The following is a 21,393-nucleotide window of genomic DNA, read 5'->3' on the forward strand; positions in this document are numbered from 1 at the left end:
GCAGTTATTGCTGAATTCTATCACCACATACATTTTTATTACAGTAGTTTATTGTCAATATGGACACTGTATTTTTTTTTTAAATAACTAGGTCTACAAAATAATTCTGCAATGACATGCCAAACAATTTATCTATTACTATCTTTAGTTTAACACTGTGTGACATTTTAAATCATCATCCTAGGAAAAGTAACATACTGAAATCTCAGAGGTCTGAAATAATCGGGTATTTTCCCCATTTTATGGGGAACACATAGAGGATGATATTCAAGCATAAGCTGAATAGGGAGCACTAGGGAAAGTTTACCGTAAAATGAAAATATCAACCTCATTGAAACCTTTAACAGACACTTCAAAACATTAATATAAAGAACTATCTTTGGCTGATCATACTAGATTACCCCTGATGCCATTCAGCTGATACACAGACTGTGTATTGGTTAGATCTAAGATGAAACCTAAAGGAAATTTCAATTAAATAAGATGAAATGTTATAACTGCCTTATCAAAAGAAAAGTCAATCATGGAAAGAAAAAGTTAGTTTCTCTTTATTTGTTTCATATGAAGAAACTTCAATTTGCCATTCCAAACTGAGAAACAGCAGAATCAAATATCCTATACTAAACTGGTGTCTGGGAACTATTAATTATTATTAGCCTCAGAACGACCACAGTTAAACAACAACTTTGTTTTGCACTTGTATGAATAGATGCCTTATAATTTAATATTTAAAAAGAAGAGTAGCAAATGCTAGAGATAATGGGTGCTGGAAATTCCCAATGGCAAACAAAATCTGTCCTAATAGCAGCTGAATAAAGTAATGTGTTATTCTTTAAAAAAAAAAAAAAGACACCAGAACTTCCAGTTCTATCATCATTGTTCCAATCATTAAGTTAATATAATCATATGTGTAGTCTACTGCTTATTTATGTAACACAGTAACACCAAAAAGCCACAACTCAAATATGTATTTCCTACATACTGTGACCACTGACTCCTCTGGTAACAGGACTGCATTAAGCATAATTCAGGAATATATGAAAGATAGCATGGTCTTACTGAGATAGCGTGATATGTTGAGATTTACAATAAACATTTATTCAGACATTTCTTATATCATACTCTGACCAACCAAATCCATGCATCTGTTACTCTAATTACAGGCCTTCCGCAGCTGTGGCAAAGCTAAATCTGAGATAGCTAATTTGCTTTTAATAGAGGTTGGGGTGAATCTCAAACAAAGCACACAAGGGGAAGAAGTATCAACCTCTACAAGAAATACACAGAGTCCACCCGGAAAAAATGTATTCCTCTCCCTTTTTAAATCTTTTGTTATTCAGCCATGCCAGAATTCAATAGCTTAGGGAAACAGATAATAGATTAGAAGGAAGCTCACTTTTTATTCAGAAGCAGCTCTTCATCATAGTTCACATCCACTTACATTACAGCATACTTAGAATTCAATAATCTCTCTAATTTATTATAATGAGTTTAAAGTATACAATATTCATAATATTTAATTTAATGGGTTTGGATACTTATGTTTCCCCTGTTTTTTTTCTCAATACTTTCAGATCAGAATCATACAAGCTCATTAAAGGAAAAAAAAAATCATGTTGCTCAAATAAGATTTCAGACAACCAGAAGTACCAATTCAGAACTGATTCAACTTTAATTCTAAATGCTTTTCTCTAGGATCAAACCACGTTTACCAACGTGACAGTGGAGACGACTGTAAATTGCAGAAAAAAACCCACTGAAACCCCTTGAAAATCTATTTTTGAAAACTGAAACCTGGTATATGATACTTTAATCTATTCCTGTATGGTAAGCAAAGTGAAACATAGCAGAGTTCACCTGTCTCTCCTCCTAGATGACAGCAGTTGAAGAGCACGGTATTAGTTACTTTAGGGTTGGAAATACCACATTTTGCAGAAACACAGTAGTGTGAAAACTATGAAAAATAATTTCCTGGAACGTTTGAAAGCACTAACACATTTGTATTGATAAATGTTACGGTCAGGAATGCAGTTTTAATAGCCACTGATGAAAAAAGGATCTTCTGCAGACCGACTACCTCAACAGCATCGCACCCTTGGAGCGCAGAGACTGGCTGAAGACTCCAAGCACCTTGGTACAGCATTAGCAGAGTGTTAGTGAACACTGCACCCTTAAGACGGGTGCAGTATTCCCCTCCTGCATTAGACGCAGAGTGCTAAGCAGTGCTGCAAGGGGGGCAGCACCACTGTTTTGGCAACAGTCAACGCTTCCTTAATTTGCTTAGCAGCAACTAGGACTCCCAAGAGCTGCCCTTTGAACTTACGTTTCTTGGAAAGAGTTAGCAGATAGATTCTCAGCTACCCACAACAGAGCTGGGAGAAGGAGGGCTTCTGCAATCTTCCTGTATACATGCAATCTGGATCATTTGTCCAAATAAACGCTATGCATTTGTAATGGTTCTTCCATTAGTATCTCTTATGACCAACAGACCAAACAAAAAATAATAAATAACCTGTGTAAAACCCGCAATGCTATAATTGCACAGTATCTTTATAATCTAATAAAGTCAGTGGAAATACCTGTTTTAGTGGAAAAAAGCTTACTAGTTAAGAGACAACATGGAAGGTTGCATAAAGCACATCCATATCAAGAAATAAAAGCTCAATACATGGTACTGTAATACGCCAATCAAATTCAAAGTTTGACTAAAAATTATTTTATAGATATGACAGAATAAATTTTGGTGGCTTTTTTTTTAAACACTAACAACATACCTATATAAAGTGGCCTACAGAAAAAACAGTTCTTCATCAAAGTTCCCATTTGTGGTTTTAACTTTAAATAGAATGGAAATACTTCTAATATTCATACTGTAAAAAACATGCTTTGAAACATCGTTTTATATAAAGCAGAGACATCACCTTATAAATAAAGCTTGAAATTATGATTATTCATTACATTTATGTGGTGTTTCAACTGTACTACTGACAATAATTCTCTGAAAGACTTATCCATTGAAGCTTGATTGACTATTATTATTAACACAACAGTACAGAATTGATTCAGTAATAAATGATTAAATATTTTCTATGAAAGAAAGCTATAGAAATGGAATCTCACATCATCACCTTATTTTATACATGCAGTTCTGAATGAATCATAAAAAGCTAATTAATAATGGCAAATTAATGCTTGCATAATAAACCTTGAAGAGTCCATCTAGTTTACAGAAAGGCAAACTCATTCCACCAAAATCTTTCTTCATAAGTCATCACCAGGACAGAAAATTACAGAAACTACAATAAAGGTCTTAGGTATTGCAATTGCCCAGGAGGAAATGCAGCATTCAGAGAAACACATTGTGCTGAAGGAGAATAAGCTACTTCAGAACAGAACCAAAGCAGCCATTCCACTGAGCACTGAATTGCTTGGAGCCAGCCAAAAGCATGCACAGACAAGTATTTAGCTCCTGTCTTCCACTGGATTTAGGTAGAGAAATCAAGCAGGCAGGTTATTCTCTCTCCCTAGGAAGGAGACCTGTTCAGTTTTGGAGCTAAGCCAACACTCTCCTGCTCCCAGGAGACTTGAATCACTACGACACACCAAATTGACCAGCACCCATGCTACATTGAATAGGATCACTTTTCATCCTTTTTGTGGTAGTTGAACTATTGTCCCAGAAGAAATGGAAGATTCACAGGAAATGAAAGACTAACTCAACTATTTAGTATAGTTCTTAAGGCATTCATGGTTATGAAAGAGTTCTGACATCTCTTTCCAAAATTCCTTACATTAGCAGTTACCAGACTGAAGAGGAAAACAGTTCTGGGAGCAGAGTAGATCAGGTAAACTAGACTAGTTACAGGGAAGCAAGTATTTTCCTAGTAATTTATATGTAATTAATATAAATGGTATTTATCTAATGAAAATCATAGAAATCCTGAATTAACATCCACAGAGCCAGGATTTCATAGCATGAAGCTAAACCAGCCACTTTTGTTTTAATGTGGGGTTTGTAATGGCTAGAAAACTAAGGCAAAAAGAAGCAGTAGTAATATGACTAAAAATGGAAGAACTGGACCACAGAATACGATCATCTTACCAATCAACACATCTTCTTTAATTCAGATATGGGAGACTTCCAGATCATAAATGCACCGGCTGGAAGGAAAACTTGACTAAGGAATATACCTTGAATGTAGTTACTCCATATCTTCTCACACACATAGTGCATATATTGAAAATAAGTCATTTGAATCTAATACCAACTTTACACTGCATTTGGCAGATGCATAGTTGAAGGCTACTGCTGGTAACTTTAGTGAAAAACTGACATGTTGGGAATGTTTATTAATTGATCACTTTTAAGATTCTAACTTCTATTATAGTTCTGTCCTAATAATGCATCTTCAAACTTGTTTAATCACAGAATGTTTTGGGTTGGAAGGGACCTTCAAAGATGATCTAGTCCAAACCCCCTGCCATGGCAGAGACACCTTTCACAAGATCAGGTTGCTCAAAGCCCTGTCCAGCCTGACCTGGAACACTGCCAATGATGGGGCATCCACAACTTCTCTGGGCTACCTGTTCCAGGGTCTCACCACCCTTACTGTATAAAATTTCTTCCTTATGTTCAATATAAACCTCTTTCAGTTTAAAACCGTTGCCCCTTGTCCTGTTGCTACCTGTTACTACAGGTAAAAAAGTCTTTCTCTGTCTTTCTTATAAGTGCCCTTTATATAGTGAAAGGCCACAATGAGGTCTTCCTGGTGCCTTCTCTTCTCCAGGCTGAACAACCCCAAGTCTCTCAGCCTTTCTTCACAGGAGAGGTGTTCCATCCCTCTGATTGTTTTTATGGCCCTCCTCTGGACCCACTCTAACAGGTCCATGTCTTTCTTGTACTGGGGACCCCAGAGGTGGATGCAGTACTCCAGGTGGGGTCTCACAAGAGTGGAGCAGAGAAGGAGAATCACTTCCCTTGACCTGCTGGCCACGCTTCTTTTGATGCAGCCCAGGATACTGTTGGCTTTCTGGACTGCGAGTGCACATTGCCGGCTCATGTCCAATTTTTCACTCACCAAGATCCCCAAGTCCTTCTCCGCAGGGCTGCTCTCAATCCATTTGTCCCCCAGTCTGTATTGATACTGGGCATTGCCCCAACGCAGGTGCAGGACCTTGCACTTGGCCTTGTTGAACCTCATGAGGTTTACATTCAATTATTTAAAAAAATAAACTCGTTCTTAATGTATTTGTAAAAGCTCTTAAACAAGGTAAAAGTCAATCTACTTCTCAAGTATGCAGAACACTATCAAGGAGCATAGTAGCTAACTGAAAAAAAGAAAAATATTTCTGCTGGTATCAATTAGAATTATATATGTATTACTTGTAGATAAAGCTACAACACAATTTTCCACACAGAAATATTTTCAAGACCTAACTGTATCTTTGATTTTGAAAGGTTGTACTGACTATTAAATGATAAAAACAGGAAATCCTACACATAATTGCTTCTTTCAACATTAAAATATTTTTCCAGTTGAGTTCTACCATAATTTGAATTATTTTCATTACAAAATGATGGCAGTAAAGAGAGGGGAAAATAAAACAAACAATAGGTATGTCCAAATTCTCTGAATTGGGTAGTTGCAGCTTCTCTCCTATACTCCCAGAGGATTGGTTTGGAAACTAAACATAAATTATGGACAAATGCATTCATCACATGCAAATCAAATACTGGAAAAGACTCATAAATGCTTATTGAACCAACTGAAATTATCACATCTCCATCCTTATCTTGTGTTTCTAATTAACACAAAAAATGGAACTATCTAAACAATAGCATATGGTAAAAATGAAAAGCAAGAAACAATTCTTTAACCTCATGTTAATTAAATGAAGACGAAATGACTACATTCTTCTGTATATGTTCAACCACTCTTTTTATTTCTTTTAATAACATCTTTTCACACAGCTTTTTTTTTTTCCCCTTTAAGCCCACTCATTTCTTCTCTTTAAACAGAACAGAGAGAGCAAAGAACAAGTGATATCTGGATGCTAGAGGAGATGAAAATGCAGATCAAATAACCACTCACATGCATTAAGCATCTAAGTCTGACAAATTTTAACTTTATATTTGCACCTACTGATACACCATAGCACACACAAAAACAGAAAACAAAGAGCAGATTAGTTGTTGCACCGGCCCCACTACTGAAAGGCTAAGTCAAAGTATGACTCAAATAGCAATTTCAGAAAGCCAGTACAGATTTAGGTGGAATTTTAAAATATAAAGGCTAAGTATAGCTAGTGCATCTACAACTAAAAAGCAGCATTAAAAATGATTTTAATAAACTGCTTAGCAGCCTTTAGTTTCACATTAACAGCAAGTCAAATGTACATGGTACTAAATTATGGTCACCTCAACTACTAAAAAACCACGTGAGGATTCTGAACACATCTTTAAAACAACAAATAGAATACTGCAGAAAATCAACAGCATGAAGCCAAACAACTTTGTTTTGCTGCAACCTACATAATAGAAACTATTTCTAACTATATATTACTGATGCTTCTTAAGTAATAGCAATCAAAGCCTGTGGACTTTTAAACAAAATAAAAAACATTCCGCTGCTCAGTCCATTTTCTCTCTAGTTAATTTTCTTACCTCTTTTTTACCTTGGAACCACTTTCAGTTGATGAAGTTTCTAACAAAAAAGAACAAGTTTATTGTTCTTTCAAAAAATCACTATTCTTTTTACATAGTGCTAAATCTTCTCCCTACTATGAATTAAATTGTTCCATTCTAACCTACATCCTCCCAACATTAAACTTACCCATGACTAATTTGTCTTACCTGACCTAAAAAGGAGGGAACAAGGGCTCCCAAATTCCTTGTACAGACCATGCAGCCACATAGCTGCACCTTCAGTGCTTGGGTAAGGAGGAGCTGAAACTCCAGTGGGGTTCTGAGTCCTGAACACCTAAGAGCTTGCTTACAAAGCACTAGACAGTTCGACTTTTCCTTGCTAGCCCGTCATTGCCTTGTTTAGTGTATTTGCAGCACAGCACCAAGAGTGTCACACCCACTAGTGTGCAACAGGTTCAAAGTACTCAGCAAGCAACAGATGCTCTGTGCTTCTGTAGCAGACAGGTTTTCTAGACAAATGTATCTCCAGCCATCCCTCAGGGTACCTAGAAATCCTGGATAAATGCCCAAACTCCTCAAACAGGAAACAGACCTAGAAAAGTTTTATGTATGCTAAGCCTACTAAAATGCAGTTCAGCCTTTGGTAAAACACATTTTAAAACTTCATAAGCTACTTTTCTAGAGCAAGCATTTGCCAATTAACCTGTATTAGTAACTCAACTCCCCCACACACCCAGAAGTGCCTATCATTACTGCTAAAATCACTAAACTTGGCTGGTTGTTGTCCTGATTCAGAAATTTTCATTACGTTTACCTATCAAATTCAGAACAATTAGCTCATAAATATAATAAGCACATATTATGGCGAAACACGTAAAACCAAAAATAATCTTGAATATCCCAGAAAATAAGATTGGTAAAATAATACTGGAAATGCATATTTTATTATTAAATATGAATATATATAAAGATAATTAAATAATTATTTCATATTAACCTGTGTGTTTCATAAAAGCAAGCAGTTTTCCTGAAGATACTGTTTGCTTGCTTGGTTGCACTTTAAAACTGTAGTTTTCTTCAGGACAAGTTTACTAAAAATTTTGTTTCTGCCTTTAAGGAAAGTGGTAGCTCTCTCTGATAACCACCTCTGACAACCTGTGATAATAATAAACAAATTTTGTGAAGATTTTGAAAGTTAAAAAGTAAACAGGGGGAAAGAACTTCTTCCCTACTTGTACCATAGTATGTGTAACCCAGGCTGTGTGCATTGGCAAGTCTATGGCACTAACAAAACAGATTAGATTACGGCTCTTTTTTCTGACTTGAGATCTATATGACACATTTGTATTCAACTTTCTAACTGAAAACAATGAAACAATGAAATTTTCATACGGTAAGACATTGCTACATATATCTTCTCTCTAAAATACATTCTCTGAATCACTATTAGCTTTGTAAACACACCTTAACAAAAGCTCTTCTTATTCACTGCTAACGGCCAGTGTGTCTTTCAGAGATACACTGAAGCCACACTGTCATCTATAGTAGTTAGAACAGTACTAACCCACATAGATGAGCAGGGATACTCTTTTTCCAGAGTTAAAAAAAAAAGGGGGGGCAGGTGGGGATAGCACTTCTCCAAAAATAATTGTTTCTAAACTGATTTATATTCTGCAGGCATCACACTATCATTTAATGAATAAGTACCGTACTCTTTTTCAGTAATTGCAATTACCAACTAAGACATTACACAATACCGTTCTAATAAATTTTAGTTATTCAGCTATTACTTTTCCCCGTGGTTTTATTTTCTAAGAACACAGGAGTTCTAAACAGGCACTTCTGATTTAACATTGATCTGACAGTTACAGAAATTATTAAGCACTAGAGCATTCATGAGGCTAGTGTAAATTACTAATGCTGTTACTTGCTCTGATTTTTATGCCGTTACTTTCTTGGCAAACAGAGCCAGGCTGAAACACATTCTACCATGACAGAATGCTGGGACCTTAATCCTATTTTTCCCCATGGTGCTTACAATACTTCTCTGGGATTTCCCAAAAGGAATATTCCATAGTTTTATACAGTCAGTTAGGCTTTTTTTCTTTCAGTGTTTCTTATATATCATGATCTTGCAGAAGTGCTTCAATTAACTTGTGTTTCAGAATAATTTTCCAAGTTTTGGAAACAGCATAAGATTACTATTCTATTTAAGCTTCCTTAAATCAAGTCGAACACAAAAAAGAGCAAAAAATACATAAATGACACTTACAATAATACTGTAAGATTTTATAAATAGGTTTTGAGCTTACTCTCATTGGAAGAATGTTTTTAAAGATAAATCTACTTCTTGACCTGCATGATTGCAACTGAACAATTCACTGTTGATAAAAATCTAAGAGAAATGCCACTCAGGTCTCCAATAACAGCATTCATCAGAACGGTGCCAAATATGAAACAGGCTCATTATGTAAGTGAAGTGGCACACAGTTCACCTACAAATGTTCTACAACGCAAAGCGGAAGTCATCAATATTACAAATGAAAACTCGTTCTTCATAATTTTTCTGTAAAGTGGGTTATCATTCTGTTTATGTCTCGTATTTCAGCCATATCATTGTAGCAGGGTATATATTCTGAGAGAAAAATAGGTGGAAATCATGTATGTTCCCTTTGATACAAACTGAGTACAAGCAGTGCCACGGCAAAGTCAAACTGGAGAACAACAAAAGGAATGGTAGGAACAGAAATAAGGCACCCCAAGAGCATAATGGCTGATAATCTTCTATATTTTAGAGAAAGCAGTCCAGGAAATTAGTATTTTAATATACAGCACTGTACTTTCTCTCCCTTTATTATCTGAGAAACCAGTGGATTTTTCTGAAACACACTTCAAACATAACTTCTTTGTTGGCCATGCAAGTATCTGTAAATTTCAGACAGGATATAAGCCTCACAGATTGCTTTTTGCCATGATTCATTGTCACTGTATGAATTATGCTCCTTATAATGCAAATTATGATGGTGAAAAATCATTATTAACTTATATTAATAGCAACAAACTATACAGATCAAATAATGTAGTACTTATTTTTACCCAAATGAACAGAACAGTTTTGAATTAGACAAGCAATAATGACCTGCTTTCAGAAAAAGTATAGTCTTTTTTTTTTAAATTGTAGGGATCATTCCTGTTGATAATGAGCACCATACACACTTAAACAGCTAGCATTTCCAATGATCAAAACTACAATAGTGAGAAAAAAATATCTTCCTTACCTATGTATACAATTTTTAGATTCGAGATATGCCATACCAGAAGCAGCATCTAACGAAAATTTCACCAGCTGTTTGGTTTTTAGCTCATCCTTCTTTTTTCTTAAAAAGGACAGGAAATCACCTCCTAGAAAAACAGAGAGATGGACAGTGAGACACGACAGACAAGATACTCACATTTATCTCTCATTAGGGGTGCAAGACCAAACAAAATGCAGCTATTAGCTGCTCTCCTCAACCCACCAGTTTGAGTTAGGTTTCCTTCCTTAGAAAGGAAGGAAATCACCTTTCAAAATGCAGTTTCCCTAACTTCCCTTAAATACTTGGTTCTTAAAAGTGAAAACTGCACAGCGTGTTTTTGATATACCCCAAATCTTCACCAGTGTACATTAAATACAAACTTATATGAAAATTGTTGACAAAAACAATTGATAATTTGTGATGAATATACTTCCCTAATCACAGAATGGTTGCTGTACAGGTTTATAAAAATTGTGACTAAAGAGGTTAGGTCCTACTAGTTACATGAGAGTAATTAATTTTTAATTGATCATCTGCAGTGGTGTTTCTCAAATTCTACACTGATGTGTTTGGAAGGGTAACAAAGTGTTTTACTTCTTGGGCAATGTTAGTTACATATTTGACACTGGCAGTTGAAGGCAAACAACTATTACTGTGAATTCACAGTCTTCTGCCTTGGAGGAACAAAGTTGCTGTCCTCTTGTCTGAGGAGGGAAAGGGGTCAGCATGGAGGATTTCCAAAAGGGAATTTGTGTTTGCAAAAAAAGTTTCTGAAAAACTGATTTAGGGCAAAGATAAGCAGGAGAAACATTATACAAACACTGTAATGCCATGTTCAGATTGATACAACTGTATTAAAGATTTTTTCTAAAATATATTTTATTGTTCCAGGCAAAGACAAAAAATCATAGTGGAGCTTTCCGCATCACACTATTTATTTGCTAGTGTGTAGCCAGCCATTACTCTGGTCTTTGTTTCTTTTCACTTTGCACTGAATTGACTATAGCGATTCTCTCTTGCAAATAACGCACTGTTACATGATTTTATATACTGCCTTTCTTAGCAATGTGAAAAGACACTATATATTAAAAGTTTCATATGGGATTTTCTTAGGAGGCCATTTCTATTTATATTTCATACTGTAAGAAATAAAAGAGAATATTAAAGAAAAAAGTCTGCTGTTATGAAGTGTAACTGTAATGCCCTTCAAATATTAAGTTGGAGTAATTGTAAAATAGCTTTGCATCTTAACTGCCAAATGCTTTTCTTATTTATTTTGCCTGGGATCAGGTTTCTTTTAGTACAAAAGATGGGAATATGACGGCGTTATAGGCTGTCCCTTAATGAAAACTCCCAGAAAATAAACACTTGATAAACTATAGATAAAACCCACCGTTTCCATTTTGCTTGATCCCTTTTTTGGTAAACACAGTAATAGCACAGGAAAGCCAGAAAACACTCTATTTTCACAGAATCATATAATAGTCAAGGCTGTCCGGGAGCTCTGGAAGTCATCTGGTTCAACCCCCTGCTCAAGCAGCGACATCTAGAGCCAGTTGCCCAGGACCATTCCCAGATGGCTTTTGCATTTTTATGTTTCCTGAGGTTCAGAGGGAACCTCCTGTGTTTCAGTGTGTGCCCGTTGCATCTGGTCCTGTCACTGGGCACCACTGAAAAGAGCCTGACTCCGTCCTCTTTGCACCTTCCCTTCAGGTATTTATATACATTGATGAGATCGCCCCTGAGCCTTCTGTTCTCCAGGCTGAACATTCACAGCTCTCTCAGCTTTTCCTCATGTGAGAGATGCTCCAGTTCCTTTACCATCTTCATGGCCCTTTGCAGGACTCTCTCCAGTATGTACGTGTGTCTCTTGTACTGGGGAGACCAGCACTGGACACAGCACTCAGGTGTGGCCTCACCAGTGCTGAGCAGAGGGGAAGGATCACCTCCCTCGACTTGCTGGCAGTACTTTGTTTAATGCAGCCCAGGATTTCATTCACCTTCTTTGCCGCAAGAACACATTGCTGGTGCATGTTGAACTGGGTGGCCACCAGGACCCCCAGGGCCTTTTCTGAAAAGCCGCTTTCCAGTTGGGTGGCCCCCAGCATGTACTGGTGCCTGGGGTTGTTCCTCCCCAGCTGCAGGACTTTGCACTTCCCCTTGTTGAACTGCATGAGGTTGCTGTCAGCCCATCTCTCCAGCCTGTCCAGGTCCCTCTGGATGGCAGCACGACCCTCTGCTGTATTGGCCCCTCCTCCCAGTTTACTGTCATCTGCAAACTTGGCTGAGGGTGCACTCTGCCCCATCATCTAGATCATTAATGAAGATGTGAAACAGGACGGGACCCAGTATTGACCCCTGGGGTACACCACTAGTTACTGACCGCCAATTTTCTTAATATTCTGATTCCAATTAAACAGGTGAATAAAATTATCTGATACTTTCTTTCTTCAGTGACAAATTTCTGGCAATTTTTAAAAAGCAGTGCACATAACAGCAAAACACATTCTGTTTAAAGCATATATGGTCTATTTTCTAATTTGTAAGAGTAACAAAGGATGAAAGCAAAGATGAGTGATCTTTTTTACTCACAACGCAGCGAATGCTCTCACGTTGGGCAAACCAGAACCTCTCAGGTGAGCAAGCAAATATTGCATCCTGAGTACACCAACAGTGCTGCTGCCACACACGGAGCCCACGATGCCCTTTACTCCCAGGCTGGGTAACACATAGATGGAAAATCAAGAGCTGACGGGATGCCCTTGACTCTAAAGTCAATTTGAAATACCCTCTGTTTTACAAAAGATAGTTACACACATTACATCTCCAAAGTCTGACAGGTTGAATCTTGGGATACTGAATTTTAAATTCTAATGAAATCTTAAAAGAACAGAATACTACTGCAAACTGGACTGGGTAACATTTACCTTTCCTTTAATCTGAGAGGTTACTGACATAGTCTGGTAACTGGCAAAAAGTAGGTATTGCCAGGGAGAAGGCAGATAAACACTCCATTGAAATATGTGTCATTTCTTACATACATAAAAAGAATTATTCTGGTTACAGCAGACAGTTAACAATAATTTTTAAGCAATTCCCCCTCCAACACATACAAGCAAGCTGATGAAAATTATTTTGTTTATGTACTGAGAACTTACTGCTCTGTACATAGGAATCATCTTTTAATTAGTAAGTATGATTATATGCCTTTATGAATGTGAAAGTCTTCGAATCTTGACAAATTGTGGCATTACTTGAATGAGAACAGTAAATCAAGGAAACTTACAGAAAAAACATATAAGACCATCCTTAAAAAAACCCTACCCTCTATCAACCAATGTTCCAATATTGAAGACTGAGAGTTTCTAACAACTTACTGCAGGAAGAACTGAAAAGACAGAGAAGCTCAGTTTGATATACTAAAAAAAAAGATGCCTTCTCACACAGCCATACTAAAAATGAAGGAACAAGGCCTAAGTAAGAAAGGTCTATTTATAATAAGTGTTACAACAATACCAGTGTGAGTCTAAATTCATATTCCTCACAATTTGTATAAATCCTTTGTACAAATGAGTTACTGCTCTCCACAATCAACAGTAAAAAATCTATTCTCAAATAACAAGCTACTAAAGATAACAAGGTATCAAAGAAAAGCTAACCATAACCATTAAAAAAATTAGAAATAACACATGTTATAAAATGTGTTTCTAATATGCTTAGGCAATCAGATTAAGACCCTAATTTTCATCAATTCATTTCTGAACAGGATTAAAAGCTGCTCAGTTCCTTACATCAGAATACGTCAAAATCGCAGAACACAAACCTGTAACTTCCCAATGCAATCATATCATATCATCAGGAAGTGATTTAGTCTTGCCAATTTTCAGTGTTTGGCATGTACTGTATGAACTTGTAGAGTTTTGAGCAAAACCAGCACAGTATACCTTGAGCTGTATACAGTGTATTTTATGCCTACCATCAAAACACAGTTTTAATAAAATTATCTTTAGTTAAGATTAAGTTAAAATTATCTTGAGTTAAGAGGATTTCACTACAAACCCTTCAGCGTAGAACTGTGGCTATGTAATACCTTTATGTGCTTCTTAAAACAAGTTTAAAAAGCCTAATTCACTATTTGCAGCACATAGTGTCAGAGTATTATCTCCAATATAATAGCTGTTGATAAAAATGAAATAAACAGACCAATTAGACTATGAAACAACTGAAACAAAACTAGATAACTATGTAATAGTAAGTACACCCTTCTCTTATATGTGGAATTTCCATTGTATTCTACATGGCTCCCTGTTATTCCAGTTAATGGCACACAATACTACTAGGAAATTAGGTTTGCTCCAACCACTCTAAGTACTACAGAAATAATTAGACCATTATAGTATTATCACCAAGCAGAAATTGACTGCCTGTTTTGGGTTTACAGGAGGATAAATAACAGTACTGGAGTGTCTGCCTAATACGACAGAATTATTTTACTAAGTAGATGACAAAATGTAGTACATAAGCAGAAGCTCTATGAGAGCTGCCTGCTATAACTGGATTCCTGAAAACAGCCCTTCATGTATTTCACTGTGAATGTGAACTATTTCTTATTATATGCAGAACTTTTAAGAGAGTGAAAATACCACATATCAGCATCTCCTAGTGTTGGCCATACTTTATAGCATAAACTTTATGCTGTATGTTAAGTAGTATTTTATGGCAATATAACAGTTCACTTAACGGCGCACACAAAAGTAAGCTAATGTTTTGCAAAAGAAAAAAAACCCTGTTATCTATGAGACGAAATCAAAATACAAGAAACGGCAATGAAATATGTTAAATCAGTTTACAAAATATGTAATTATGGCAATCTCTGACTTTAATGGCATTTATAATCAACTACGAGTACATACTTCGGTGTTCTCCAGAGCTGGTGCCCAAAATGGTACCTACGTACCTGTTCTAGGCACTCTTGGCATTATTCCGATAACTGGTATTGACACTAAACATAATTAAAATAGAGTTTTGAAATTACGGTGGGAAATCTCCCACTTTCTGGTATCTAAATATATAGACATGTATTATTTATATATTATCTCTCTATATAGTACCACACCATTTAAATAATGTTATAAATAATAATTATATAAATATTAATCAATGTGTTAACATAATAGCAATTATTAAGAATGATATGGAATTATATATATGTCCTGGTTTCGGTTGGGACAGAGTTAACTCTTCTCAGTAGCTGGTACAGTGCTGTGTTTTGGATTTAGTGTGAGAATGATGTTGATAACACTCTGATGTTTTAGTTGTTGCTAAGTAGCGCTTATCTTAAGCCAAGGATTTTTCAGTTTCCCATGCTCTGCCAGCAAGCAGGTGAGCAAGAAGCTGGGAGGGAGCGGAGCCGGGGCAGCTGACCTGAACTAGCCAAAGGGGTATTCCATACCATAGAACATCATGCCCAGTATATAAACAGGGGGGAGTTGGGCGGGAGGGGCGGATCGCTGCTCTGGCATCGGTCAGCGGGTGGTGAGCAATTGCACTGTGCATCAGTGGTTCCCCCCCCCCCCCCCCCCCCCCCCCCCCTTTTTTGGTTATATTCCTTTTCATTACTACTATTATTATTATTTCATTATTATTACTGTTAGTATTATATTTTATTTTAGTTATTAAACTGTTCTTATCTCAACCCACAAGTTTTACTTTTTTTTCCTTTCCTCCTCCTCACCCCACTGGGAAGTGGGAGGGGGAAGCGGCTGAGTTGCCGACTGGGGTTAAACCACGACAATATATTATTATTTACATACAAGTTTTAATAAAGTGGGAGAATCTCTTTTATTAAACAGCCTTGTTAAGTAGCAGTCTGTTTAAAGAGTCCACTTAATTCTTCTTATATTTATACACACATTAATCATGCAGTTGCAGCATGCTTCTGGCGATACCACTTAATGGTCACCTAACACAGAGGAGGTCCCTGATTCAATATTTGTAATTGTTTTATAAGCTATTATAATATTATTGAAATTACGTTTATCTGCACCTGTATTTATAAATTTGAGAATTCATATGGTCAGTCTTTTGACTAACTTAAAGAAATTCAGAGTTTCTTTATTGCCCAGTATCTTAATCCCATATACATTATCAACAAAACAAACCTAAACACAGCTGCTTAAAACTATGAATTTAAAATAGTAAACATGCATCTGTAGCAATTCTAGAATATAGTTTTTTAAGAAAGTAAGCAGCTATTTGACAAACTATTAAAAATGTAAGGGTTTAGAAACGCTGAAGTACTCACTTTCCTTAAAATAGTGTGCCTTCACTTTTCAACTTATGGATCATTTGTGCGTAATGCAGTGCTTTCACTTTTTTTTTTAAATTTTACATAAGTAGCAACAGAAGCTGTAAATAAACCCAAGGTTTTTCAATTGCCTACAGAGTAATATTGTGAAATGCAGTTAAAACTTCATTTTTTCTGTTAAGCAAAGCAAATAAAAGTCGCTATAATCATGCAAAGTTTTGCCATAGTAATATTAACAATGGTAGTAATGAAGTATGAGTGGAAATGCATGTACGTGAAAACAAAAGATGAAAGAAAAAAACAAGACTTAAAAGAATGGTGTGCATTGAGAGCCAAGGACATCATTAGCAGCAACAAACAGGTAAACAGAGAGATGATGTTGCTTGCACCAGGACTGCAATGCGGATGACTCTTTAGCAGAAGACCTGCGATGAGACCACAATGGAGATGACTCACTCGCACAAAATAACTACACTACAATAAAATGAAGATGAGAAGAAGGTTACAACACATTATATGTCCTATCTCACTTCCTTTTACAGGATGACAGACTACAGACATACGATACTCAAAATGAGGAAAATATTGACAATGGTCAGCAACCTTGCCTTAGATTTAAGGTGGATCAAATAAGCTAGAGTGTGAAGCCAATGATCCTACCGTATTAACTACTTATTCCCAAATGGCATAAAAGTCTGTGCAAAACCAAGTCTGTCATCATCTGTCAAGAAGAAACTAGAAATCATAGTAAGACATCAATAGCCAGCATCCCTCGTCCTCTGTGCTGCACAAAATAATCCTGCACAGACTACTTGGACTCTATGTTTTGGTATGGCGGCTATAGGGATACAGGACTATTGAGTGGGTAGATACAACCTGCTTCAGAAATAAACTAAAAGGAAAATCATCTTCCCCCAGGAAGTTTTCCATTCAGTTTTGTTTCATTAATTCCTATAATTGGACTATGCTTAAAAAACAATAATCACTAGCCTCGAAAAGATTAGAAAGTCGTGATAGCCCATGTGAAACAGAACATTCATGAAGAACAGGGTTTTTTTAATCTAAAGAAAAAAAATGAACATTTTTTCAATGCAGACACATTAAATAAGATATTTTTACTTAAAAGTTGTTCTAGCTAAAGCGAAAAATAATAATGTGAAGGAATACCAAGAAATAAAACTAAAGAAGTAAGACGCATACAGAAGTTCTTGCAGCTACCAAAACACTTTGCTGATTTTTTATGTTTGGTTGTTTCTATTCAGTTTTCAAACAGTTTTTCTAGTTTCATCTACTTGTTGATTTATTTTTGTACAATCTTGATACAAAATATAGTATCATCAAAGCCTAAAATATTTGAAAAGATAAAAATCAAACTCTAGTCTCAAATGTTACAATAAAAGATGACTGTATAGTGGGGCTTTGGTCTTGTTTTATCAAATAGAGAAGCTCTCAGCTGAAAGGAATTTTTAATCACCACCAACTACACCCCAACAAACAAATCTGACTGTTCCCCCTCTTCTCTTAATATCCTCACAGCTGGAAACTATGCAGCAAATAGGAAGGCAGAGGCACATTTGAATGTACAAGACTAAGAAGAAGGGAAGGGAGGAAGAAGAAATGGGGTCTGTATGTGTGCACATGTGTGGGTACTACAAGAGGGCTGAGGGGGAGAGGGTGAAGTTGGACATATATATGGAGAAAAGGAATCCACAGGAGGGTGTCTTGTTCATAGGCTGACGTGCCCAACGAGAGAAGGTGGCAGAGGCAGAAGCATGGCAGGTTGCAGAGAAGTAGAGAAAGAAAAATGGAAGCTGGAAGCTTAGCTGAGTGCAAGAGGAAATGATAAAGTGAGCGAGACACAAAAACTAGAGAAACAGATGGGTCATATTTGTGTGAAGAGAAACTGTAGGGTAGACAGAAGGTGGCTTTAGCAAGAGCTGGTTATTGAGCCAGATAACTTATTTGACTAGAGAAAAAAAGAAGAATTGAATGGAAAACAAAGCCAGACAGTCACTATCAGTCTTAAAAATCTGCACCTTATCTCTAATTTGAATTTGTCTAGAATTTGACTGACCATTTTTTTGTTGTTGCATTGATTTTTGACAGCGTGCAGTAAAGATTCAGCGTGTGACTACAAGATAGGACACAGATCTGAAATTTGCCAGCAAAAGTCAGCTGCTGAGGATGCACAATACAACCAATGGGGCAGATCACGCAAAACTTCATTAAAGTTTTAAGGGATCTCTAAAGAGAAGCACTTGGAAGAAAACCCGAATGATCTCTTCAGAGATCTTGCTGCCTCCAGAAGCAGGAAATAACAGGAAAAAACCCCACCATACAAAGTAGAAAACATAGCAGCTGAATCACATAATGTGAAACTAAAAGTTAACGTTTTCTTCAGCATCGATCAGCATTCCAGGCCTGTGTATGAAATCAGCTGCACCTCAGAGACAGCAGGGCTCAAGTAAGCCACAGCATACACATACTTCAGCTACTCTTAGCATCAGCTCTCCTTTATTCAAGATGATAATTCATATGGCAGAAAAGCTCAGATAATATGGATATTGTACATCACATCAACAAATAAATTATACATACCTCAGTCTCAGCACTGACACTTTCGTTATAAATGGGCTTGTTGGCTTCAATGCAACTAACAGCAGAAATACATTGAGTCAGCTGTGATTTGGTGCTATAACCTAAAGTACCACTACATACAGAAAATAAGAGTAATTCCACAAAAGTCAGTTAAGATTTAGTAGATTGTACCAGCTCTACTTCAGCACCAGCTATAATGGATCTGTAGGTATTTCTCCACTTTATGCCATGTAGCCCTCTTTTCCAACAAAGGCCAAAAAGAGAGCCTGATACGTCAGGGAAAACACTGGGCTTTATTTGCAAATCCTTCTGACCTAACACACCCTGTGGAAGTAAAAAGTGCTGTAACATACAGAAAGTAGCAATGGAGTTCACCATAATTTCAGAAGAGATGGAGTGAGTAAGCCAAGCTGGACCAAAGCCAACTGCAGGCAGGACAGCATGAACAGGGTGCAGAGGTAACCCCAGAGGCTTCGGTTAAGAATGGCTTATCAGATCCTGTTACAGGCACTACAGAAACGGCTATGCTCTTTCTGAACGTGCCTGGGAGCCAGTGTAGCTGAAATCAAGCAGTGCTGCACCTGAGCTAATAAAAGCTGTCACCTCTGAATTGTTTCTGCATCAATGGCATAGGCAATTTGCATCCCAAATGATTCAATACAAATCTGAACAGGTTACCTTATCCAGTTGCAAAGACGGATGTTACAACCTTGCTGAACTCTACCTTGAAAGCTAGCCACATATGTCTAGATATAAGCTGAAAGTTGAAACCTAATTCAGACAACCTTCCCATACTATTAGATTACTGGATGTTTTCACAGCTGTTTATATGTACAAGCATAGCTCAACCTGTTTCCAGCTGCAAGTGTTCAGCAAATCTAGTCCAATGCATGTCAGCATGAGCCTAAACAAAACAAGGAACACAAACTCCGTCCCCAGTTAAGTAGGGGGTTGCTTTTTTTGCAACCGTATATCCATTACCAAACAGGAATTCTATGGTTGTATCAGGAATGCACACTAGTATTCCACAGCAATGACTACAATGCATTTAGTATTAAAGTGAAAAATGTCCAGAAATGCCCACTTGGGAGGGGGTGTGGGAATCACACTCAGAGCAGATCATTGATACAATAGACTAAATAAGGCCTATGGCCACAAAATGGATTTGGAGATGAGAAACAACTCCTGGAAAACTGTTCAGAACTGTATGAGGTAAAGATCTGGTACAGAAAGGAGATCTAGTTTTCATAATATTGTAATACATAATATACTCATAATGTATTATATGATTGTAATATATATGCTAGAGGAAGATAAATTAAGACCCAACAGACAAGCCAGATTCTTGAATTGCCTATTTTTGAATGCCTGACTTAGCAAAAAGAAAATTCTTTCAAAATATTTCTGGGGATGTAATTTTAACTATGTTGATTATAAAAATGTTTAAGTATATAGAAACAGAACGTAGGCTATCAGCTTGTGATTAAACCGTCCAACAGCTAAAAGGAGTAGGTCACAAAAAAAGTGACTACAAGCTTCCTTCTACTACCTTGAATCAACCGTTGGAACACATAAAGATGTTTGCATCTACTGTCAATTAGACAAATCCTTCCAGAGAGAGCTGGTGCAGGTGTGATGACAGCACTTATCTTGACAACCTGTGCAGACTCTTTTTGCTGAAGGGACAGAGGCACCTTTGAAGGTTCTACAAGATAAACTGTTGAAATAGATGCATAAAGTGGTAACTGCACCACAGGATTACACATCTATCTTCAAAACGCCCCACTCTAGAACACACAGTTCACAAACATGCAAAGTTCCTACCTCTAAACTAAATTCTCCTTTCAGGGCAAGCTAAAATTCAAGTAAATTGAAATGAACATAAAGAAGGGGAAGAAGGAATTTTGTGGCTTGGGATTGCTTTTTGCATCTTACAGATTACATGTGATTTTGATTTGTTCTTCCCCTAAACCTAGGAAGAGAAAAAACATTCAAAGTTTAAAGGGACTCATGCAATCTGTTTTTGATTACATGGGAGATTGCACGATAAATTAAGAGCAGATGAAAACACAGTTAAGTGATCCTGAGTGCTTCAGTGAATTAAAATCCCTTACTCTCAAAGCAGAATACCATAATAAGATTCGTGATCACTAAGAGAGAAGGTGGGACCAGGAAGATAATAGTGCGGAAGGGTAGAAGAGAAGGGTATTCTAGTTTCTTCTTTTCCTGTCTTTTTCCATGAAAAGATGCTGAGTTCACTCTGAAAGGAGAAAAGAACCGGAAGCAGGTTTTGTCAACCCCTTCACCATTTTCCTGATAATCTTCCCTACAACTCACCAAAATCCAGCATCCATTTGTCTCAGGTTATCAGTCTGGACTCTGGCCCGCTTACAGATAATGCTAGCAGTATTCCAGGCAGTCTCTCTGATCATCATCTAAATTTGCTAAAAATGAGCTGTTATGAAAACTCCTTATACCCTGTGTGGCCTTAAGAGACACTGGCAAATTGTTCTTTTCCTGTTCTGAATTCCAAAGCAGCTCCTCTT

General features: G+C 36.8%; 1 protein-coding gene across 1 annotated transcript in view; it reads right to left on the reverse strand.

Moving 5' to 3' along the window:
• FER (FER tyrosine kinase) overlaps window positions 1-21,393 on the reverse strand; it is a 170,648-nt gene that overhangs the window by 34,100 nt on the left and 115,155 nt on the right. Inside the window, exon 16 of the mRNA XM_050912701.1 lies at window positions 9,925-10,048. Coding sequence (XP_050768658.1) covers window positions 9,925-10,048 — 124 coding nt within the window. The remainder of the gene's footprint in view (window positions 1-9,924; window positions 10,049-21,393) is intronic.

The sequence above is a fragment of the Gymnogyps californianus genome, chromosome Z (assembly GCF_018139145.2).
Source record: "Gymnogyps californianus isolate 813 chromosome Z, ASM1813914v2, whole genome shotgun sequence".
NCBI lineage: Eukaryota > Metazoa > Chordata > Aves > Accipitriformes > Cathartidae > Gymnogyps > Gymnogyps californianus.